This window comes from Thamnophis sirtalis, unplaced genomic scaffold, assembly GCF_051295495.1.
Source record: "Thamnophis sirtalis isolate CommonGarterSnake01/CBP01778 unplaced genomic scaffold, rThaSir2_p1.2 scaffold_1, whole genome shotgun sequence".
NCBI classification, from domain to species: Eukaryota; Metazoa; Chordata; class Lepidosauria; order Squamata; family Natricidae; genus Thamnophis; species Thamnophis sirtalis.
In genome coordinates this window covers 76,942,886-76,968,493 of record NW_028261381.1, presented here as the reverse complement: position 1 = coordinate 76,968,493, position 25,608 = coordinate 76,942,886, and the positions used below count along the sequence as shown (strand labels likewise).

The 25,608-nt window shown below is 37.4% G+C and overlaps 1 protein-coding gene across 7 annotated transcripts in view; it reads right to left on the bottom strand.

The window, feature by feature from the left end:
- The window catches only part of TNNT3 (troponin T3, fast skeletal type), a 46,147-nt gene extending 21,870 nt beyond the window's left edge, over positions 1-24,277 (bottom strand). For 3 of the 7 annotated variants that reach the window (XM_087716734.1, XM_087716721.1, XM_087716755.1), the window contains exons 1-6: positions 24,131-24,274; positions 12,683-12,717; positions 8,073-8,086; positions 4,572-4,589; positions 2,281-2,298; positions 1,424-1,438 (exon numbers count right to left, since the gene is read on the bottom strand). In XM_087716734.1, coding sequence (XP_087572860.1) covers positions 1,424-1,438; positions 2,281-2,298; positions 4,572-4,589; positions 8,073-8,086; positions 12,683-12,702 — 85 coding nt within the window. In that variant the 5' untranslated portion in view covers positions 12,703-12,717; positions 24,131-24,274. Of the gene's footprint in view, positions 1-1,423; positions 1,439-2,280; positions 2,299-4,571; positions 4,590-8,072; positions 8,087-12,682; positions 12,718-24,130 lie in introns of all 7 variants that reach the window. The other 4 variants (XM_087716749.1, XM_087716741.1, XM_087716758.1 and 1 more) reach the window with 2 other exon arrangements.
- Between the last annotated feature and the right edge of the window lie 1,331 nt (positions 24,278-25,608).

Genomic DNA, 25,608 nt, shown 5'->3' with positions numbered 1-25,608 from the left:
TCATCTACATGTCTGAAGACGAGGCATCTGCAGTGAGCACCACTGACTTTCAAATGATAGGCACAGGTAGGTGATCAAAATCTCATCACTTTTTTATGCTTAAGTCATGATAAAAAGGGTGGGGCTTTAATTGTCCAGTCCCTATGGCCGTTTTGAAAGTGATTATTGTTCTAGATGCCTCTATGTGGGTATTTGTGGGATTGCCGAGACACATGGCAAAATGAAGGCAATCTACAAGTACGCAAGAGTGCACACACACAGAGAATAACTCCTCCTTCTACTAAAACTTGAATTAGAGTTGCAAACACCAGACTTTCCATATGTACGCATGTATGTATGTATGTATGTATGTATGTATGTATGTATGTATGTATGTATGTAAACAGGTAGCTTTAAAAGCACAGATGTATCAGCCACATGAAAAATGCAGGACCAATTTAATAAGAAGATAAATTGAAAAAGGTACAACAGGAATCCATTTACTACCTTTTTCAAATCTCTTATCTGTAATAGATTCAAATCTCGTGCAAAATCGTAGTTTGTTTAACTATGATTAGTTAAACAACTGGCTGAGCTAGCAAAACTTCAAAAAAAATCTGTTCAAAATTACAAACCACAATGCCTGAATTCACACAATACACTAAGTTATAAGCAGCCAACCCATATTATGTCTTTGCATAATGTTGAACCTGTTGTATGGTACATTCTTCCTTCATATTTTTTTTCCAGAAACATATAGACTACCAAGTTGTTGCAAGCAAGATAACTTGGCCATCTAGATCAGTTCACAAGCTCATGCTTTGAACTACACTTTGCCAGAAATCCACATAGGACTTCCAGAAAGCAGCTACTTATATACCTGATACATCTCAAAAGCTCATTCTGGCAATATAATTTTCAACCATGAATACATAAATGAAAGCTGTTCATGCACGGAAAGAAAAAGAAGAATTTAAAACCCCAGTTTATCATTGTTTCATTAGCATTTTCCTTCCTCTATTTCTTGAACATCTGTTATATTGTAATTAGCAGCCATATAAATCAATTGCAAAAACTGTTTGTTCAAAGGAAGGACCATCTAAAGCTGTATTTATCTAACTAATTGATCCAGAATGTCATTTCTTTAATTCCAGGCATGCGTTAGCTGAAATATCATAAAATCAGTCACTGAATGAAAGTGACCTTCTCTCCCGTCCTCACTAGCCAACAGGTCCACTGGTCACAGAGTTTGGATAGGTGTTATAATCCAGCAGATCCATAAACAATAAGTAGAGAAATTATGCTTTATGAAAATTACAGCTACTTCTGTTTCCTTTTCATTTAATTAGTATGGATACTACACTTAATACACCCTCCCATCTTCCGTAATAGTTTCCTATTATCTCCCTTTAATTGCTGAGGACTGAGCAGCATCAACACATACCTTCTTCTTGAGCTTCTTCAGGTGAGGAGCATGGTTAAAAATAAAGAGAGAAACAATGAAGAAAACAATATTATTGTACAGTATTTGCTTATTTGATTAGTAACCCATATTTTTTTATTAGTAATCCACTTCCACAGGGTGGAAAACAAGAAGCATGAAATTAAAATGCTTCTAATTGTGTGAGGAACATGAAATTAAAGGGAGAGGATTTAGAATAATTAAAATATTGTCGAACAGGTAAAACAAGGCGTATGCATATGGTGATCTGAAATGTTGACTATTTGGCTCTTTTACTTGGATAGGAAGAAAAGGTGAAGTAAAAAAAATGCATATTTGGTAATCAAGGCTCAAAACAAGTTTCCATAATTCAATTGTTCAGTTTATACACTAATATAGGTTTCTCAAATGCTAATTCCTAAGAAAATGTCATTGAGGAAGCCTACTATCCAAGTGAGGTGGTTTTGGGTAAGTTCTCGGTGTATCAACTTTTGAAAAACAACATTCAAAGGGATATTGTGGATTTTTTCACCTCATCAGATTGAGGGGGAAAATATCCAGCCTTTACACCAAATACCCCATGCCTTTGCAATACACTGCCCTGAAATGTGTCTGCTTCCCCCCACACCCACACACCCACGGACACACAAACACACTCCTCTCTTCTTGCAGAGCAATGGCGCTAAGAGAACATTTGGAGACTGAAAATCACAACATGAATGATCTTTGATTCTCATGCATACTTTTCCCTGTCCCTTTCCTCGTGTGCCTTTTCTTCTATCATTTCAGGCTTCTTTTATAAACAAACAAGCACTCTTCTAAAAAAAGGAAGAGAAAGAGATATAGAAGCTCTCACATACCTTCTTCCTGGGCTTCTTCTGATGGGGGGGGGAGAGGGAGGAGACATAATGGAACAAGAAGCAAAGATAAAAAGAATAATACACTTAATAGAGCTTTAATAGTTGTGAGTTAAGACTAGAGAAATGTAAGGTTAGACAACATATACCCTGGAAGTGAGCACCTTAGAGGAAGACAGATACAGGTTAGGCAAAGATGTAAAAGCAGCAACCAAAAGATATAAAGGACATACTGTATCCTCCAGGGAAAGAGGCATGCAGATTATAGAGCCATCTAGTCAAAAGAATATATTTGAAAAAAGAGAAAAAAGAGAATTAGGAAGAAAAGAAAGCCCTTCATTGGGAGAAGTTGCCTGTATCAGGTTATCATCCTCGATTATCTCTTTGTAACTGTAATAAAGTGTTGAAGATGGAGTTCAAAAGGTGCCTTCATTCATTTGGCATGCACTGGGTTTTTCTTGATCTAGAGCAGGAGTGTCAAACGGATAGCCCACGGACTGGATACGTCACACACAGGCCATGCCCATCCCAGCTCCGCCAAGGAGAAAAACATCGTGAAACATCACGTGGCAGCAATGTGATGCAGTGAGTTTGACACCCGTGACCTAGAGCATCATTTTTCTTGATCTAGAGCAACTGTGCAGGGGAATTATTAATAATACGAATCTTTTTATCATTCATGTTTATGGTATTTTTTAATTTTCTTTTGATACTGAGTTAGGTGTGCAGTAGAGGTCTTGTTTAGCTCCAAAAAAGACTATAATTTCCCTGTGTGGAAATCCCACACAGAATTACCACCTCAGTTCCAGTTTTGTCCTCCGTATTGCACTATAAAGGTAAACAATAATCAGAGGTGGGTTCCTACCAGTTTGCACCTATTCGGTAGAACCGGTTCATCAAATCTATCGAACCGGAAAGCAGGCCACACCTACAGAAGAGGTTCCAAAATTTTTTGAAGCCCACCACTGGTCCTTGGATATGATTATTCTACACTATCATGCTCATATTTATAAAACTCAGTGCCTCTGTGAAAGGTAAGGATGACTACTGTGTTTGTGGTGCAATCAGAACATTGCGTGTGTTGAAGTTGTTTTAACGCAAACCAAAGATGCTTTTTAAAAAACAAGTTTACATCATATTCTTATGCATGCCAGTGCTGTGTGTGAGGTAATTTAAGGTGGTTCTGACAAGTGTCATTGGCATCTTCATATCCGCTCACATGGGCGGCAAGCCACTCCCACAAAGGAGGCCACACCAACAGAGTAGGTTCGAACACTTTTTGAAACCCACCACTGACAATAATGCACTGTTCAAAACATCCCTGTTTTTTTCATATAGATTGAACATGTCAACCTTGTAGAGAGCAGTGTTTCTCAACCTCAGCAACTTTAAAATGTGTGGGCTTCCACTCCCAGAATTCCCCAGGCAACATGCTGGCGGATTATAATGGTTTATAGTAAATGGGACACTACCGAAGCCCATTGTGCCTGACGAACAGCTTTAGATAAAAGATCAGCTTCTTTTTTACAGAGTCTCCTTGTTTTATAAACTAAGAACAGTGTTTTAGCAACCAATGCCAAGGCACTGCATGTATCCCACTTTCAACTGTCTTCACATTTTCTACTTAGTGCACAGCAAATGATATTAACTTGATGACATGATGTTAGAAATCCCATCAGCACTTCTATGATATCATAAACAGTATCATATTCCTATCTTAAAAGCTTCATTTAAGATGATTCATGGAACAAATTCTGGAATGTATCATGGAATGCATCTTGGATCAAATTCTGGAAAATAATAAACTTAGCAATGGTAACCCTCTGAGAAAGCAAATCTTCCGAACTCCTTCTTCCAAAGAATTGCTATGCAAAAATGTATCAATTCATGAATCAACTCAAAACGATAATCATTTTCCAATTAATTGTACCCACATGGGCATTTAATTTAGCAGATTATCAAGCTGAAATATTATAATGGGAGTTTCAACTATTAAATTTTGCAATTAAAATGGCTATAAAATAAATTCAGTAGAGTGCACAAAAGAGCAATCCCAAAACTACTTGGTCAAGATTACAAACTCCATTGTCACACTCTAATATTAAGCATTTAGGTTTAAACACAGAGGCCAATTCATAGTAATTGGGTTTGCTTCCACCCCCCCTTCTAGAATTTTAGATCATCTTTCACAGGCAGTAGCAAAGAGATAGAGGGATGAACAGGCAGTGAAAGAATTGATGATCAGTGGATCATCAGAGAAAGAAAAGGTTCATTCCAGGGTAAGTTTCTGTTACCTTCTTCTTCATATTCCTCTGCATTGAGAGAAAAAAACAAAAAAAGGAAACAAGAAAAGCAGCATGATCAAAACATGGCTTAGCACTGCAACACAGAGACTGATATGGAAGATAAACGCTTGCTGAGGATACAACCAACCTTTCTCGCTAAAGGACAGAAGACAAAAAGCTAGCACTTCTTATAATAATAAAATAAATCAACTTCATGGGGCAATGAAATGCAAGCAACAAATAATAATGATGCATTTGGTCCATGTAAGAATGAGAGATTTGAATAAGAGTTTGCAGAAGAGACTTTAGATTCAGATCTAAGAGTGCAAGATGTAAGAATCCCACTAAAAGGACAGCTTATATTTCTGCAAAATAAAATATATATCAATTGAAAGAAGAAATTCATGGGCTGACTGGGACATCTGCAGGATGGGTCAAAATAGTGGCTGCTACCACACAGTTCAAGCCCCATCCTGGGGATATCCTCATTGCTGCTCAACATTACTCTGATACAAGGTATTTAGTTTTAACTACATCCATTAGATTAAGCTTTGCCTATAAAATCATAAAACATGCAAAATTTGAAAAGACTTTTGTTGTCAATCTGAAAATAAATTGATAATGCTTCTATCTGAACCAAATTGAAGCTTTAGTGACTAGGGCCATGATGGCGAACGTATGGCATGCGTGCCATAGGTGGCACACAGAGCCATATCGGTAGCATGTATGCTCAGCTCTGGCATGCATGCATGCTCAGCTCTGGCATGCATGTGTGCACCGGCCAGCTGATTTTCAGATCTTCTGGGCCCACCAGAAGTCGGCAAATGGGCCTTTTTCCGCCTCCAGAGGGTCTCCGGGGGGTTGGGAAGGGCTTTTTCGCTCTCCCCAGGCTCCTAAAATGGGTCTGGAGCCCGGGGAGGCCAAAAAATGGGTCCACCGTGCCATCACATGGTAAAAGCGGGGGGAGCATGGGGGGGCATGTGCACATGTGTGAGGGGCGGGAGAATAGATGGCAACAAGGCGATGGTAAAAAGGTTAGCCATCACTGGACTAGGGGAATGACTGAATGACTGTTTTATTATTGTATGCTGTCCAGAATCACTTTTTTCGATGGGCTGCCATATAGATTTGATTAATAAATAAAATAAATAAAATGATAAAGCAGTTTCCTTCATAAAATGTTTTTTCCTTAATTAACATTTGCTCATGTGTTAAAATCGGTGGAATTTTTTCTGTGGCTAGGATCACTGAAAATATTCTTGTGACCTGTTGTTTTAGCAATCTTGAATTCTTACGAATAAATAGTGCTGCTGTTATGGTTGTCATATTAACTTCATCTCAGATTTCTTTAGAGAGATTCTGGTGAGTGATCTCTCTGACCAAAGCAGAGAAAAAGGCATATGTATGAGATAGCCATCTTATACAATGCCACCAAAGACAGTCTTGAGAACTTACACCAATTCTTGACTAGAACCCAGCTGAGGGACAATAAGGCAATACATGAGCACAATTCATATATCAGGAAAAACTCTTTATGACAAAGTCATGGAAGTAATTTGATTTTAAAATGTGCGGAAGGGGTACTGAATTTGCCTTTTCCCACCCATATTTCTTCTATAGAATTATTTCTAGTCATGAAAACTCACTGGGAGCAAAAAAGATGAGGAAATACAATTATAGTAAAAATATAGTATATGTTCCCTTTGTTCACACAAGTTATGCTTTAAATTGCAAGTTAACTTTAATATACCATGCAAATTCGTTGATGACAAATTAAGTCAGGAAAAATTCATCCAGTTAAGATATATTATATATATTCAAGTTGATTTCTTTTTAAGGACCGCTTAAATAAACCAACTTTCCACTGAATGCAATCAAAGACTAGTTCTCTAACTGAAATTGTAATCACATTAAGCAGAAAATAACCCATCTAGTTCTATTCTAAATCCTTGGGAATTTATTTTATTTGTTTAGATCTAGAGTCTGCTCAAATCCTGATAACTCTGGAAAGCTTACTTTATAAAATACAAGTAAGTAAAAACAGAAATAAATATTCTGAGCATTAGAAGGAATATACACAAAGACCCTCCTCTCCACCCACCCCCCAAAACTCTTTTAAAAAATTATAGGGGCTCAGCACCAGTCAGATAAATCTGCCTAGAATGACACTTTTAGAAATATGGTATTCCATTACGGCTTTTTTTAATCCTCTGCCCTTATGTACTATACTGTGCTGGCTAGAGATTATGGGAACAGGAGTTCAGTATCTCTGGAGACCTGCAGAATGGGGAATTTCTCTGTTACATGAGTTGTCAAAGATCTTTGTTTCAGATCCTGCTTCAATGCAAATTTCATTCTATATGTATCCTTGGATGTGTTCAAGTAAAAGAGTTTTGAGATTTCAATATGCCATAAATAGTATCAATGTGAGCAAAAAAACCTTAAAAATGAATGTTATCTATTTCTGATCCAAAGAGAATAACAGAGCTAATAAAGTCCAAAGTTAATGACATCCAAAGCTAATAAAAGTCCTTTTACTTTTGCTTGCAATACAACAAAGTCTATTTCCAAGACACAAACCTTAAAACGTGTAATGGAAATGATTAATGTATTTAGTTCATCAATCTTGCTCAAGAAAGACAGATACAAAACGAAGTGGTACCTAATAATCGTGCCTAACCTGCTATGCCACAAACACATTTTAAAAGGCTCCCTCACTCTATAATGGGTCACCAACAGATGGCAGCAACAGCTCTATAAAAACAAAGTGGGAAGGTAAAAATAACAAGGGCAGAGCAAAAATGGAATAGGGTAAGATGTCAATTGTCTGGAAACCCAATCAGATATTGATTTTTGTGGTAAATTCAATACAAGCCAGATGTTTGTGCTGCTATAAAACTACAGGCTAGCCACAATTATATGTTGTATCTGCTGAACACAGAATCAGAAATATGTCTCAAAAAAACACATACAAGCACATACATACTTCTGGCTTCAAAATTAAGGGATCTTGCAGCCCAATACATTTGAAAATTCTTTTTAGAGCTTGCAAATACATGATGCCTTTGAAGGCGGGGAGTGAGGTAGAGCTGAATTTCCATTTTTCCCCCCCTAAGCATGGAAAGGAATATTTACTTTTAGATGCCATTGGATCTGAGCTAGGCAACCTGATGGGGTTTATCTTAGACAACAACTAGTAAGAGCTATTGTGGAACAAAAGAGAGATGAGGAACAGGCTGTGACTGTTTCCTGAATATCCCTTTTTGTATTGAACAGTTCATATTTCTCAGTGATCTCAAACTCAGCGGGACAACAGGTGGAATAAGGGAGCATGTGAGATCTATTTAATTTTAAAAATGATCTCCATGGTATAGATCATGGTGACTCAATTAAAAACTAAAGTACGTCTAACTGGTCAAACTCTCTTAGCTTCAAAAACCACTATGAGTCACGAAATTAAGTTGGAACAACGAGCTATTTTACAGCATATGCATATAAATAATTACTCACCCTCTACTTGTTCCCTGTAAGAAAGCAAACAGAAAGAAAAAGAAAAGAAATCAGATTAAATTTGCCTGTTTAGATCAGTAGGACAAACTACCATGAAACCTAATCATGGGAAACTACAGGTTTTTTTTTACATTTTTGTTATTACTTGCTTTTTATATACTTAATATGGTCATTCCCCAAATGTTAACCCTTCAGATGTGTATATCTGTAAACTTGTACATAGTGGCTGGGAAGATTCAATGTTGTATTCCCAACACATTTGAAATATCCTAAATTGGAAAAGCCCATCCATATTTCCAACTGAAATATTCAACTTAGTTTTCAGAAATTGTCATCTTGAGAAAGTTTGTTCTCATGCTTGAATCATTATTCTGAGTTCATTTTGTTAAGATGTTCCAGGTTTCCCTCCAAAATCCAATTTTGTGAGCAAGTTCCACCTTCACTTTCATTATCCCTTTGCCAAAAACTAACGTGTGGGCCTCTTAGATAACATCACTTCAGCTACCAAGGTTAGACCTTATAAATATTGTTTTCTTCTCTCATTGTAGGTCAATCTAAGCTCTTGAGCTACATCAATAGTGTTTTCATAGTATTATCTTTGTTCCTTGGTCTTGTTATTTATAAGATGGGAACTTACCTCCAAATCAAAACTAAATACAATAATGATACTAAATTATATGACATTGAAACAGAACCACACGAATTGGATAAAATTATTCAAAGCTCAGATAGAAAGATGATAGGGAGAATATATAAAGTTCTCCTGGAGTATAAAATGGAAGAGGAAATTGTGAAAGAACAAATGATAAAATGGGCGCAGAACTTTGGCTATAATATTGAACTAGACAAATGGGAAAGATTTTGGGGAACAAACTTAAAAATGACACTATCAGTTGCATACAAGGAAAACCAGTACAAAATGTTTACAGATGGCACCTGGCACCAACAAGGTTAGCTAAAATCTTAACAAATACCTCCCCAAAATGTTGGAAATGTGAATCAATACATGGAACATATTACCATTTATAATGGACCTGTGAAGAGGCTAAAATGTTTTGGAAAAGGATCAAAAATTGGCTGGAGGCAATAACAGGGGTTAAAATAGAATGGAAACCTGAAGTTTTTTTATTAGGAATAATGTCTGCGAAATACAAAAAAGAAATCCAGTATTTAATACTACATATAATTACGACGGCAAGGATTGCCTTTGCCCAGAAATGAAAAAACAAATTAACTCCAAGCAAAGATGAAATAATAAGAAAGGTTATGGATTGTGCTGAAATGGACAAGCTAATTAAAGAAATCCAGGGAAAAGAAGAATCAGAATTCTACCAGATATGGGATAAATGGTATAGGTGGATGGAGGAAAGAAACAAGAATCAATGAAGGAATACAACAAAACTCAAAAATAATAGTTATGAGTAAAATAAGAGGGTTAAGAATGGTGAAATCCAAATGAAATTTAATAGAAGGGGAAATAATAAGGTGAGAGGTATCGATTGATAATTGCTATTAGAAAGAACGGGAAGCTCCAGTTTGTATTCTATTGTGTAAATGTGGTGTACATCTAAGTTTTGTGTGTGTGTATTTTACATGTTTGTAAATTAAAAAAAAAACTAAGAATTAAGAAAAATAACTGAAAACAAATATAAAATATGTTTTGCAAGTATTGAGTAAAAAGCATGTTTTAATAGGTGCACTTTTCCTGATTAGTACATGCCATATTATTTAAGATTATTTTAGATTAGATTATTTTAGATTGTTTTATATTAGATTAGATTAGAGAGATTCCTTTCAGGAAGATCTATCCTCATGTGATCCTTTGTCTTTCCCCAATAAGTCCATTACTACTGTAATTGAGCCCATTCACTTTGCTGCTCATCTTTTTTCTTCTTCTTTTCTTCCACATTTCCTAGCATTATAGTCTTTTCAATATGATCTGAGACAGGATAATTTTGCCATGGCCATGCAACCTTTACCAATCTAATGGGCACTGAATCAGAGTTGGTAAAATACTTTGTTTAGAACCTTTACTGATTCTTCTTCTGTTATTTTGCAAATTTCTATAGATATTCCCTTCCCAATAGCTTTCCAACTTCGTAATGACCAGAGGCTTGATCTGATTTCACTTAATGTTTTTTGTAAGTAGGAAATATCTTTTAATAAGGTATCTTGGAAATTGACATCTCTGCTGTGCAGAATTTTAATGTATTTATTCTATCATTGTTTGAAATAGTTACTATTTGTCCACTGGCATTTTTAGCATACTGATTTGAGGTTGAAACCACCTTCTGAGTTTGGAGATGCTTTGAAAAACTTCTCTTTGTTTTTTTTTTTTTACCATCAGCAACATCTTCGCAGATGGCACTATAGATTGTTTCTTGTCTCTTCTGAATTTTTTTATTAAGTTCCTTCTGGAGATCATTGCCTTTGCTGTCTTTGTCTTCTCTTTTCTTCTTGGCAATGTCCACCATTTCTGCTGACATTCAGTTTGTTTCTTCTTTTTCTTAGTATTTTGAAGGTGTTTTTTTTTCACATTTATCGTTCACAACTTTTTTTTATTTCATGCCAGTTTTCCTGTGGTTCTCTTTCAGTGAAGTTCAAAGCAATTCCCAATGTTCTCCTTAAACCGATGGGTCAAGATCACACAATGGAAATAGTTTGATTTTCTTCTTCCACTTTAGCTTGATTCAGAACTTGCACATGAACAGTTTGTGATCTGTTCCAGTCAGCCTCTTGCCATGTTTTTGCTGTTATAAGCATTTCCACCTTTTTTGCACAAATAAAATAGTCAATTTGAAATCTCCGTAATCCACCTGGTAAAATGCACATTGTTTTGGTTGTTGGAAGACTTGTTAGTAATACACTTATTAAGGATACAAGGGTACATCCTCACTTTGCATCTGATCAGTTAAAATTAGAATGCTTTTTATTTGCTTTCTTATATACAGGTATGCATACATGCATACATACGTGTGTGTGTGTGTGTTTGTGTGTATAAAATACAGATATACATATTGTCGTGGGCCCGCTGGAGCCTGAGTCTGTGGAGGAGGATGAGCCAAAGCTGGGGCCGACGGAGGTTGAGGAGACAGCCCCAGGTCCCTCAAGCTTGGAATGGCTTGCCAGCAGGGAGCAACATAGGCAGGACAATCAAGAGACAGGGGAAGAGAGAGCAGGCAATGGAGATGAGGAGTGACAGAGCTCAAATGAGGAATGAGGAAGGACTGCCCTCTCCTGATCCCCAAGTACGGAGAATGGAGAGGAGAACAGTGCAGGCCAACCTGACAACTCAGGAGGGGAGTGCCCCATCCCTCTTCACAAGGCACCCCTGGGGACTGAGACTTAGAGAGATGCTGTGGGGAGGGGGCAGTTGTCAGGAATAAGTGCTGAATTTGTGGAGTTTTGTTGCCATTCCTAACGTCTGGAGTTTGCTGTACTTCTTCCCTTATCATTGCTGTGTTCCTTTGCTTCACTGGACTTCTTGCCTTGAAGCCATTGTTCTGACAGTGTTTTGCTGGACTACTCACAGCCAGAGGTTTTGTACTTGTACTTTGTACTTGACGCCTCTTCACCCATCGTGGGTATAGGCGACTTCCATGGAAATTTGGCGCCACTGTTTTCGGTCCTGGGCTAGGGTTGTCAGGTGTTGCAGCCAGTCGCTATTATATGATTTTCCGCTAAGATTGAATGGGCGCATGACTATATCTTCGGCTTTCCGTTTGAAGTGACGCAGAGTGGTTAGACGAACACCTCCTTTTGGCCGTTTCCAGGTCGGACCAGGCTCTGCAAGCAGGGAAATTTTTGGGATTCGATTTTCTGGCATTCTCAATGTATGGCCTAGCCAGCGCCAGCGTCTAAGTTCTATAATGGCAGATACATTTTCATTGATATCACATCTTCGGCGGATTTTAGCATTGGATATTCTTTCAGAGTACTTGATTTTCGTAAGTCTACGCAAGCAACGGTTTTGAAATAAGTCCAGTTTGTGTTGATGAGCAATTTTTATTGGCCAGGTTTCACAACCGTATAATAACGTTGGTATGATAGCAGCCTTGTATATACGGACTTTGGTTTTCAGGCCAGAGGTTTTGCTTGAGGTCTGTGTGAACCCTTTGTCCCAGGACTTGCCATAAACATGGGAAATTTGGGGGAAAGTTGGAGCAATAAAGGGGAGTTTGAATTATCACCTGGCTGTGTTGGCTCCGTGCTTTGCCCTGGGTTCACACATATATCTATATATATACCTATCTATCTATTCAGATATACAAAATTATATTTACATAATCACATTGCCTCCTCCATAATTACAATACACATTGTTAAGAAGTTATATTCTGCACTTATACAAGCAATAAATATATATTTTATATCTTAATAAAATTACATTTGATAGAAGGCTAAATGCTATTTTTTTTCTTTTTGGACATTTGAATCAAGCGACTGTGATATATTAACCTACTTGATTATTTAACACCTTGGTTCATTGTCTTTGGAACAGAATTTTGATCCTTGTACAAATGAAAAACTGGTAGTTTGTCTCTACCAAAAAATTCCAACCAGCAAAGACCTGTATAAATAAGTTAACAATCAAATCTGTTTTTACTTACACTTCTTCGGTGTCAGACATTTTGGCAGGAGGTTTCTGGATGAAAAAAAATAAAATAAAGGCCAGAGTCAGTCTCAGTGCATACACTTATAATAATTTATTTATGCAAAATGGCAGTTTAATTAATTGAAAACACTTTTTAAAAAAATAGTGCATTCATAAACTTTTAAATATTCTACAAAGCACAAAGCTAGTTTGAAGCAGGACCTTAATTCTTACTCCTCTATATTTTATAATGTTGATTTCCCGGTCAGGATAAAATACCAAAAACTTTCCCATCAATCTCACCCAATTGGATTCAAACTCAAGCTGATATTATTAGGTTCAATGGGAAAAAAAATTCAGCCTACAACATGCCCTATGCATAAGCAGGCTCTTAAATCATGCCAAAGTCATGTTTGATAAAGTGGAACATTTCATGAGCCTAGCCTTCTGCCACCTGGTACCTCCAGATGTGCTTGATTATGACTTCAATAATTCTCAACAAGTAAATCCTATGACTGGTTTGATTGAGAATTAGGAAAATTCCAGATAAACCTGAAATCTAACCTCTAGAATGCCAGGCTGAAGACTGGTGCTTCAGGCCTTCTGAGCTACCACGCCAACCCTAGCAATAAGAACACAGTGTAGTATTATTTTATTATCCACAGTCTAGTATTATTTAATTATCCACACATTATTTTCTTATTAATAAGTATCAAGATTGATTATTCCTAATGCTACCAAACAAAAGACATTGGGGAACTAGTCTCTTGCTTTTTTCTTAACATTTTCTCCTATGAAGTAAAATAAAAGACAGTTATGGAAGGGTTGCAAATGGTTGAACCCTCATAACATTGTGTGAATGCAACAAGGCAATTTTCTAGGAGCATCCATGTTCATGTAGGTGGTTTACTTACTTATCAAATTTATTTCACTCATAGAGTGCCCCTTGTGATACACAATACTATATAGCTTCATGGGGTGTTTTTCCCCCTTACAGTTAAGTCCTCGATCTACAACATTTTTTTTAGTGACTGTTCAAAGCAATAAATATTCTGATCCTTACTACAGATAATCCTCAATTTACAACCATTCATTTAGTGACCGTTCAAAGTTATAACGGCAATGAAAAAAGTGTCTTATGACCGTTTTTCAGTTATGATCTTTGCTGTATCCCTATAATCACATGATCAAAATTCAGATGCTTGGCGACTGACTCATATTTATGACAGTTGCAGTGTCCCGTGATCACCTTTTGTGACCTTCTGACAAGTAAAGTCAATGGGGAAACCAGATTCACTTAACAATCAGTTACTAAATTATCAACTGCAGTGACTCGCTTAGCAACTGTGGCAAGAAAGATCGTAAAATGGAGCAAAACTCACTTAACAAACGTGTCACTTAACTACAGAAATTTTGGGCCCCATTGTGGTCGTAAGTCAAGAACTACCTGTATTTATGTTCCTGAGAATTGAAACTGCAAGTTGATGGGATTGATTTGACATTTTATCCCAGGCCCAAATACAGTATTTTACTAATTAGGTCTCACAGACAAAGTATGCATAAAGCATGCATATACCATGCCGAGACCCACCCTCAGTTTCCCATACACAGAGTAGTTGTTACGGTTACCCAGCTTGTATTCATACCAAGACAGATATGACCAGATCAGCTGCATCTCTACTTATGATGAAAAAAATGCCAGAAATTACAAGGCTATTTAAGTAATATTATTCCACATGTCCTTACATTTACATCAGCTTTCATACCACAGGGTATGAAAATCAGGAAGAATGTTTACTCTCACTAATAGCATATATTATCTACAGAACTTGGCTTTGTTTTATAAAAGGCAAGCAAAATGTCCTTTCTTTGCTTAGGAAACCTTTTGGCTTATTTTTTATCCCAAAGAATAGGAATTCTTGTCTACTTTGTGTAAAGCAATCTTTTGCATCTCAGATGAGGATGGAAACCCACAAAAGCTCAATTTCTTGGGAGTCATAAGCAATTTGCAGAATAATTTCTGAAGAGTCAAAAACCTCAAGGAGGTCACTGGTGGGTTTTATTGGAATATTTCTTCTGACACCCACTGGAGTCCTTGAGGGACGAAGCTTTAATTAGAAAACACAAAGCTGCTCCCAAGGAAACCCAAGCCTGGTCTTAACTTAATTACTCAGCTGATACTTGAGAGGACTCTTGAAGGAGCAGCAGATGGATGGATGTCCCAAAGAACATCTGCAGCTTACAAGGTTTCTATTTTAGAAGATCAAGGATTCCTGGAAGCAATTGCCTTGCCATATAAGGGATAGTACATGACTCCAAGTGACAAAATGTAATGGTACAATGTACCATAAACACCAAAAAGGTTGTGTGTTTACTTGGGTTATTTTGTACAATATTTTGAAATTCCAGGTGTTCCAATCATACATAACTCAAAAAGTCAAGGAAAGTATTATTTTAGTTTAAGAGGGCAGGGCAGGACCATTTCATACACATTTAAAAAAAAAAAAAAGAGCCACTAACATTTTTTCGCCCCCATACACGATTCTTAAAAATTTCCTGCCACTTTGATAATATCCGTGGATCAAATTTATTTTCCAAATTGAATTAGACTTATACAACATGCAAACTCCAAAATGTATAAACTGATTCAAATCAGTTTAAATGAATGTATAAATAATAACTCATCCATATATTCATATAAATCTATAGAACTTGAGAGCTACTTTAGATCGCTGGGAAAAAAGTGGTGATCGCTACTAATGTTGACTCAATATTAAAAGTTGGCTAATAATTTGTGTCAACTCGCTGTTATTACTTTAATAATTCAGTGATGAATAATGCAGTGATGCAAAGCTTCCTTGCCCATACTGTGGAGGACGGTAAGGTCAAGCTGAAATATAATATTAATGACATCTCATTTACATTTAAACTGTATTAATACTGAAAGAGATATTCTTCCAATATTTAGTGATTTAAAGCTTCTACCCCTCTATAATATTAACATTATAAATTTAGGATTCTTGGGTCACATTTAAGGCTTTCAGAAGTCACATGTGGCCTAGGAATAGTAGGCTGTTCACTTGTGGATTATGGGCTCATGTTCTCCAACTTTCCTGATACTATAAGTCAGCAACACAAATCATTTCAAGATTATCTTATACCTTGTAGGTTTGTGTGCAAAGCGGAGGCAGAAACAAAATGTGCATCATGATGTCAACACACATGTTCTGTCTGTGTCATTTTTGTTTCTTTTTGTCATAGTGGTTTGTATTAGGCTCCTACATCTTCTCCTCATGGCAATATCTAAAGTATGTTAATAGAAAATAAATGGAGATTTTGCAACTCTATTATAAACCTTTTAAAGATACATCTAAAATAAATAACAGTGGGTTTTCAAGTAGTCATTATGATACCCTTTAGAGTTCTTATTTTACTGATACATCATGGAAAAGATCGCATCTGGAGTCTGAGTACAGTACTTGTATATAAACTGATCATTCCCAAGAACACTAGCTTTGAAAACAATTGGTCCTAGAATTACTCTCAGGGACAATATGGTATTGAATTAGAATCACACTACTTACAGCAGCTTAGAAATGGTCCTATAGGCTTAAGCTACTGTAGCTGACATATTTGGGGAGAAAAGGTTGGCATCTCTAAATCATTATCTAATATGGGGACTCCTGAATGGACCAGCTTTGACCTCAGACTTTTAAAATGAAAGGTTCTCTGAATAGCAATATAATACAAAGAGAAGTGACAAGTTTGCAAGGACTCCTCCAGATGTGGCAATTGGGAGTTCCTGAGAATAAAAACTATGACAGCAAGGGCATAATCTCATTTTTAAGACATGTAAGTGTCCCAATCCAAAATGTCTCAACTTTTTAGTATGCTCTAAAAATGCTTAGGTGGATTTGTAAGATTCTAAGACAAGCACAAGGGAAGCACAAGAAAAATCTTCTATTACATCACTGCTAACTTCTATGGCTTTCCTTCTGTTTAATAAACACCCTCCAAAATTGTGTGCTGCTTTTCCCCTTGCATCAGATTGATAGATGTAGTTCAAGATAACCTGGGGAAAGCTGGTTTATTGCATCTCATGCCTTACATATTAGCCACTGCAGAGGCACTCAGCAAAATCTAGCTAAATTAGCCAACATACTCTAGTTGGGGGGGGGGGGGAATTAGCAGATGGTCATTAACCTACTTTAGTATACCAAACCAGAATTCAAATGCCTAATAAATATTAATTTAAAGAGACATATATACAGAAGCCCCCTGATTCAACCATTGTTGATATGCTGAGTCATAATGCACTTTCTTAAACTTATTAAATTGCTGAAGGTACACATAACCACAGCACTGCCACAGTGTGCAGATGTGAGAAAGTTAAGAGAGACTCCAGATAACTTTCTGTTCTCAATGAAAAATGTTCCATTCACACATAATGAATGATGACCACTTTAGTCTAATGGTTAAGGCACCAGTCTAAAAACAAGAGAGAGTGAGCCGAAGTCCCATGTAAGGCATGAAAGATGGCTGCAGTGACTTTGGCCCAATCCTTCTCTCTCAGTCCAACTCACCTCACTGTGTTGTTGCCATGGAGAAAATAACAAGAACTGGCCTATAAAAGTGTAGGGTCAGTTCAAGACACTTTCCAGCTAGAGTCAAATGCCTCCTCACCTTGCCTTCAAGTCCAAGTTCATAGAAACCTCAGCCTATGAAGATTCTGAAGATGAAAATCCCACGGATAATTCTTCAGAGCAGTGAAAATACAGTAACAACTTCAGTAATGAAGAATTTCCTGTCTAAATTACCTACCTAAGAAGATGCAGTCTGCTTAATGGTGAAATTGAACGTATGGAGTTCATAAACATGTTTTACTCTGACAAAAGACATCTGAAAGCAAGGTTAGTCTTCTAATTTCAAGTCAGGTGAATTGCCAATCTCTAACATTATGAGAATATGGCTGGCTGCCTGCCACATTGACATCATTTTGCTGACACTGATGGAAAATAGCTGTCCATCCCAGTAACATCATCACACAGTCAATCATATTTAATTACATGAAAATATTTCTCAGTTTCATGCTAACTGAAAGCCAGCACGTCAATGTTTCAAATGTTAAAGCTGTAAATCATCTGAATAAATTGACAATCTGAGTTTACAAAAAAAAGTATCCTTAGGAAATATTTCAATTCAAGTCTGGTTTGGCTTCTTTTCTAGACAAACTTGTTCTCTATAGTATTCGGCAAGCTGAGTTTGTACAGCTGCCCAAATCCAATCAACCTCTAGATCAGGAGGGTCAAACACGTGTCGTCATGGTGGCGTCACATGATATATATTACAACTTTTTCCCCCTTTGCTAAACTGGATGTGGCCAGCGCGTGACGACGTATCCGGCTTGTGGGCTGCGAGTTTGACAGCCCTGTTCTAGATGGTAATGGTAGCAAAAAGGTTTTGTTTGTTTTTTTCTGATCATAAAGCTTTCTTACTTAATTTTAGTAATGTATCTTATGCAAGCACAACTCTCTTGGTTAATTAATGGTTCAGTGTGTTGTGTGAACCCACTGGTGTGAATCAGTCATAGTTATTAAGCTTTCTTTTCTTTTCATTTTTTAGATGGAAAAGAAAGGCAATCTATCTTGATTTAATTTGTTTCTTTCTATGGTTGTTTCACTTTTTGAAACAATTAACAATATAAAATCATGTATATCTAAGTGAAAGTTAAAAAACGTTTTATCTTCACATAGTTCAAATAATATTTCAACATTCAGTGGGGTTTTTTTGATCAATGATAATGATGATCATAATGATGCTCATGATCATGATACCTATTCATTCATGTCCAACTCTTGGCAATTCTATTAGCATCATTATACTTTGTAAAAGACTGTATAAAAGACTTAGTTGTGATAAGCTTTGGAAGTATACCAATCCAAAACACTACTACACAAGCTAATAAAATCACAGGCTATAGCCAAAGGACCTGGGGTTATTCAGATTATACAGATAATCACTATCTCGGATATACGCATGTAATATAAGGCTGTTCTGCATGCATGAATCATATAAAGTTAATGTTTCACTTGAAAAATATACAGTTGAGATTAAAAATGACTAGTCATTTAGTTGCATCTCCAAAGAAGCTTCATTCAGCTTCTGTCTCAAGAAAGTCTTGTATGCATACTAAAGTAGTTTTTAACCCAACAGGTTTACTATTTCTAAAGTATCTCTTAATATTATTACCTTTAGCCATTTCTGGCTTGACAGGTAAGTTAGATGGCATACAAGTGTCATGTGTTGTGATGCTTTCCTTATTTCTATGTTTATCGTAAGCAGTAATTTTAAAAATGAGGGAGATTGTATTGGATGAAGATCATTGAGTGCCCAGGAATGGATAGCTCAATCCTACTCAACTCAATCTCACATAGTATGAGTTTTTGTCTCAATGAACTGTATTGACTCCAACAAAGTATTGACCTTTCTTTTCCCTTCAGAGAAATCCTTCTCCACAACAAGCCATCAAAACATTTTAATCTAGAACAGGATGACATTATTTTGGTTCAGAAATCACGCTGGGGGAAAAAAACATCAGGAAAACTAGGATCATTTGATAAACACTAGAACTGTAAGGATGCCCTTTCTTCTTATCCTCCAGTGATATTATGGTTAACTAAAAGTGCACAGACGCACCCTAGATAGAGATACTCATTTAGAAGCATTAATTTCCTTCTTAGTACAATTGCAAAGACTTCAGCTGAGTTCTAGCATTGAACTCAGGTTCCAGGTCAAGCTCTTTGTTGAAATATTCTACCTGTTTAGCAACTTTATTTATCAACTGAGATATTACATAAATCCTGTACCTTTGTGAATTATTTTTTAATGTCCTTAACCAGTCTGTGCTCCATGTGTGTGTATGTGAGCGTGGGTGCGGGGGAGGTGTATCTATACATACATACATACATACATACATACATACATACATACATACATACATACATACATATATCAAAATAGGGATTTGATATTTTTCCTTGTTTGCATCCTGGTGGTTTTGTTACGGTGCCTAATGTTCCTTTAGCTTGATAAAAACCAAACAAGTCTTTAAATATTGTTTTTGTGATAGGTTCGGATTCCCCCTCAAGTATCCTCCTGTCTAGGCTGAGCCAAGGAACAAGGAACTTGTAGAGGTGCCAATGAAACAGATAAATCCAAATCTCTTTCCCAGTGTTTGTCCCCAAATAATTTCAGATCCAGGATGATCATATATTGTAATTATCTGCAAATGGTGCTTACGGTACTTTTGGGGTCGTCTCCAGCCAATCATCACAACCTTTTGAGGGAATCTGTTTCAGCGATTGAAATTTAAGTCTAGGGAAGCCTTAAAACATAACCAATTTTTATTTTATCCTAAAATTACATATTTGGCACTGATTATCCAAAATACGTCCAATGATAAGTACGCTAGCAATCTGCTGCCCATGATAAATCAATACACTATGGAGACCATGAACTGGTGACATGTGGGTAAACACTGGCATTGGTCCTTTGCTTAAGGGCCAAACCTTAAAGCAGCTGATTTTAAAACTTCAAAATCATCTTTTTCATTTCATTTGATTTTCTCAATCCATTTTTCCATGTTTTGTGGGCTTTCAAAATCCTTTCTAACTACCTATTCATCCACCTGCCACCACAACAAGCAAATATAGAAGGGGGGGGGGGAGAAAGAGGATCAATATTACAGATATACATCTGTATTACGTACAGATTCCCTCCCCCAGCTAAACTAAGATAAAACTTTTTTTTAAAGCAACCTTTTTTCTTTCCGCTCTGCTGTCATCAAATCAGTTCACAGTAACCTAACCACTCAACCCCTGAGATGTGAACTCCTGATACATTTGTAAGTCAGTTCTAAAAAATATACTGTTGACTCAATTGCATATTATGTGTTTACACTAGCAAACCAACTCACTTTTTTTTAAAAGACAAATTCAACTCAGATAAATCAGAGAGGCTCTGACCGAAGTGGAAATGTTATAAATAAATGCCTGATGCTGAGCCAATCTGCAGCAGGGAACGTGGATCATAATTCTGTCACATAAATCCCAGACCAATTTCTCCTTCCCGCTCTGAACTATATGTGCTGAAATCTCTTCCAATTCTTGGCTGAAAACACCAGACCCCATCTCTTAAGGAGCTTCTTAACAGCTGAGAATGTACCCATCTTCCCCTTGATAGATTGAATTCACTCCCTCTCATCTCGGAGACCATTGATGAAAATAGCTGTCCTCCCATCAATCATTCTCTCTCTCCTTGGCCATACAAGGTGAAGCAAAAAAATTATCGGAAAGAAGGATGAGAAGGAAAGCTGCTGGTGCTAAACGACGGACTTGATAGGCATAGCTGGATATCAGAGGGGAAAAGCAAATTGGTTCATGGACCCATTTGGCAGACGAAACCATTCTCCTGGCAGAATATTTAATCAATCTGATGTCTCCAGTATTGTTTGCTGTGTGCTCTGCTTTTTTTTTCACTGCCTCAAAAATTCTTCTTGGCACTTTAGCTGGGCCGCAATGCCATTCTATATGTGGTTCAAGAAACCAGCAGCTGGAGCTCTTAAAAGAAACAAGGGAAGCTTAAGAGGTTCATTTTTTTAACCCCACCCATTTGTCCAAATCTTATGCTCAATCTCTGTCTCCAAGGAACCGAGTTCACTAAGAAAAGAGTCTCAAAAAGAAAGCAAACTCTCTCTGATCCTTTTTTACATAGCTGTGAAGACTTATGACATTTCTCTTCAGGTTCTAGAAGATTCTTCAAGGTGCTGGGTGTGGCATTAAAGACCTGCTCTCCAAACAAAAATATGCCTTGGTAAAGCCAGTTATAAATGCTTTTATGCCAAATGTTGTTGTGATTATTTTTTTACAAAACCTCATGGATAGATAGGTAGTTCCAAAGAATTTTGAGAGCAGGCAAAACTTTATAACCAATAGTGTTGCATTGAAACAGCTGGAGATATGGATACCTATATAGCCCAGGTAAACCTTTCTCTTCTTAGCCGCCCTGAGTCTCTTGAGAGTGGGCGGCATACAAACCCAATAAATGATGATGAATGAAAACCAAAGGCTTGTCTGTAAAACAATCCAAAGATAGGCAAACTCATGGTAGCATTATGTTATTAGAAAAGTGCCAGAATATATCATAAGAATAAAAAGAATACCTTCTATTATTTATCTGTTTTATATATCTATTATCTATTATTTAATTCTATTATTAAATTGGATTTCCTGCACATTGCAGGGAGTTGAGTTAGATAATTCTTGTGGTCGCTTTTTACTCTACCACTCCATGAGTCTAAGACAAGAAAAAGATCTGTTTATCCTTAGATTCAAATTGAAACATGGTGACCATACTCAGTTGGAATTCTGGAATTTCAGAATGAGGACAATTTTAAGGATGAGGCCTTAAAGCTTTTCATGCTGTCCTATTATATTAGAGAGAAAACAAGGGAAATGCTCTACGTGGCAAGGTGAATCACACCTTTACCCAGAAAGTATGGGAATTATTCTCCTTAATGGGATTTATTGATACATTTTGTAAAAAATAAAAACACCATAAGAATTGGGGAATGGGGATGGGATGCAAATAGAAGGCTACAAAATCTGGGCCAGTACACCTGCATGAACTTAAACTTGGGTAAAGTAAAGTAATTGACCAATAAAAGGTTACCTACAAATCCAGCAAGTCAGATTAGGAACGGGGTGCATATGTTGGAAGCTAACACATGGTGGCGTCTTTGTGTGGTGATTGCCTCCATAGTTCCCCAATCAAAAAAGATCTGCCATGATGTTCAAAAAGGTATCCAATCTGCCCTACCATACACAAATGATTTCCAAAATGGGACAGCTGCCATACAGGACATAGAAGGTGTATTAGTTATACAGTCCTAGGTCATGTCTTCAGCCACATCCAATCAGGAGCAGAATTCAGTAACAGATAGTCCAGCTTTCCATCTTCCCTTTTTTAGAAGCCTCAAAGGACTTTCACGTATGGTGACATAACAGAATATGCCATTACCGGTATATAATAAGGGGTACATTACTCAGATGCAATAGTTATGATGATTCACAGAATTTTACCTGAATGATTCACTTATTGTCAGAAAATATTATCTGGCAAATAAATAAATAATGATTAAAAATTAATTAATTAAGAAAACCAAAACAAATAAAAAAATGCAAAAGGCAGACTTGATGGACTACTAGCTCTTTTTCCGCCATCACTTTTTTATGTTTCTATACACTATTGAGAAGATTTACTACTGATACCTGACTATTTCCAGGTCTGTTATTTACCATGGACCACTTCATCTCTGCCACCAGCTTCCAAGATGACAACTATATTTCAGCCAATTACAATTTAATCCTTTGGCAGATTTTTTGGTCCGGCCTGTTTAAAGAGCTAAGATAAGATATATGCTTTTGATACTTGGATCTTACAATAATTTAAAGGCGTAGTTCACATGTGCTGCTTTCAGTTCAGAATCAAACAATGCCATACGTTTGACTTTCCCTTTCATATAGTCCAACACAAAAATGTATAATTTGCAGGAAAATCAGTAATTTTCAACATTGCTCATAAGATCTGAGAACAATCCTCAAAATTTAATGTCTAATTAAAATATACAGTATTTAACTGGGGTTAAATCATCCCCATGGGATAATATTTTTAGTGCAAATCAAATAAAGCTCAATTGCTACAATGCACGATAACTTCTAACTTTCGTTCCTTGCCCGAACTCAGTGACGACTCAACAAGCTGATTTTCGATTTCATAACTGGAATAACCTCAAATGAAAAATACTCACCGCAGTCCTTTATTTTACCAATGGTGCTGAAATAATCTAACACACTACTGAAATACACCTTTTTTCTTTTTAAAATGTACACATTATCCATCGTATTCAAGTGCTTTATTTCTGCCGTAATCTGAGAGATGCTTCTATTCAATGGGCTTCCCCCACTGACATTTAAGCAATCCTCACAGTCTCTCCACTCAATCCCTTTCTGTGGGAATGCAAGCAGGGAGGAAACCCCCCATTTAGGTTATATTTCAGTTGCCAACTTTGAAATTTTTTGCGTGTTTTGTGCATGCGATACATATCACTTTTGACCACAGGTTGCAGGACCATATACTTCCCACATATAGATTCCTGTTTGATGGATCGCCTTCCTTTTTTTTTAATGGACAGTTGTTACCGCTTATTGTTACTAGCTTGAAGCAAACCCTCTCAAGGAGGAGGAGAAGTCCTGTGGTTCTAGGATCTGGAAACCTACTTTTATTGTAGGCCCAAGAACCTCTGCCTTCCTGTTTTGCATTCCACCCTAGTCTGAGTAAGGCAACTTTGGACATGCTTTTTCCCTATACTTTACCGATATATGTCTCACTTGAATCTCTTTCTTACCTGAGAGGGGGAGCTGAGAGAAGCAAGGAGCTTTCTGCCGAATGGATCAGGCTGCAGGCTCTGCCAACTCCAGCAGGCAATAAAGTCCTCCTGTTATAGTGACATCTGATCTTCTAGAGAAGCTCATTGGCCACCAGGCTCACAACGGTAAGGAGGGAAAGAGCAAGGAAAGAAAGAGGGGTGGGAAAAGGTCAGCCCAAGTATAGGAGCAGCTGAAGGAGCTGCCCTAGATCAAGATGGGAGGGACATGTTTGGCGAGAGTGAAAAATAAAACACCATATAGCTTAGGTTTCTATATTTAAAATCCCATCAGGCCAGCGAAATTTAAAGGACAATCAGTTCAAAGGAACCAGAGGTTCTTATGTGTATACTCTGAAGAGCATGGTGATCATTTGCCTACATTATTTTAAATCCTGTCTGGTCCCACAATTGTTCTAACTCCAACAGCAAAAATATGGTGCAATTGTAATGCTGCCAGAGAAGGCAATGGGGCAGGTTTTCCTGGAGTAAGCAAAGGAAAAGTAAGGGGAGGCCCAGTCTACACTGCAATTGGCTTCATCAGAGCAGCTAAGAGGGGATTTAGGTCTGCCATTTACTTAGTGGAGTGGCTGGCAACAGTAGGAATCGGCTTGGCCTTGCCACTCCAAAAAGTTAAAACAGAAATTAAAAGATTATCCTGAGAGAAGCTTGGTATCTGATATAAAACATCCTCCAATAATACAATTATGTGTAATTGATATGTAACAACACATCCAGTGCAATGCAATACTTGATGTATTGGGAGAGACTACACACCTGGCCAGGGGTGGATTAAGGCTTACTGGTGTCCTAAGCACTGACAAATCTTGGTGCCCCCCTCCTTTGCATATATTGTACAAATCTTCATTGGGGTTTTTTCTTTCTTTTTCAACTTTGTGGTGCCCCCTTTGGCCCTGGTGCTCTTAAGCGCGTGCTTAGTCTGCTTAATGGTTAATGCACCACTGCACCTCGCATTTGAGGATCTGAAACACTTGGGCATGCGGATAAATGTTTGCAAATTGGGGTTGGGAGATCTATTATGGAACTGCTGTCCTTTTGAAGAAAATATCAAAGATCCTCGCTTGACAAGGGACGCTTTTAATTGAGGGGTGGAAATGGCTAAGGATGGATTTCATCATACCAATCTGAAAGGCTGGGCCGGCATGTTGCTTCCACTTGAACCAATCACTCCAAAGTCACGAAGCGAAGCGGGAAGCTGAATATTCAAAGTCCCTGAAGTCGGTTCAACCCGCGAGAAAGAATCAGCACGTGGAAGTTTTACCTCTTTCAGCCTCTAGGGGGCCTACGACTCTCAGCTATAAGCGGCCCTCCGTAGCCTCCGCGTTTCCAAAATTCTGCGCCTGTCTTCCTTAGTGCCCTGCTCGTCCACCCCCTCCCCTCCCCCTCCCCCCATACACACACCCGATTTGGCAAGTTCCCCTTGCTGGGGAGCCTTCCGC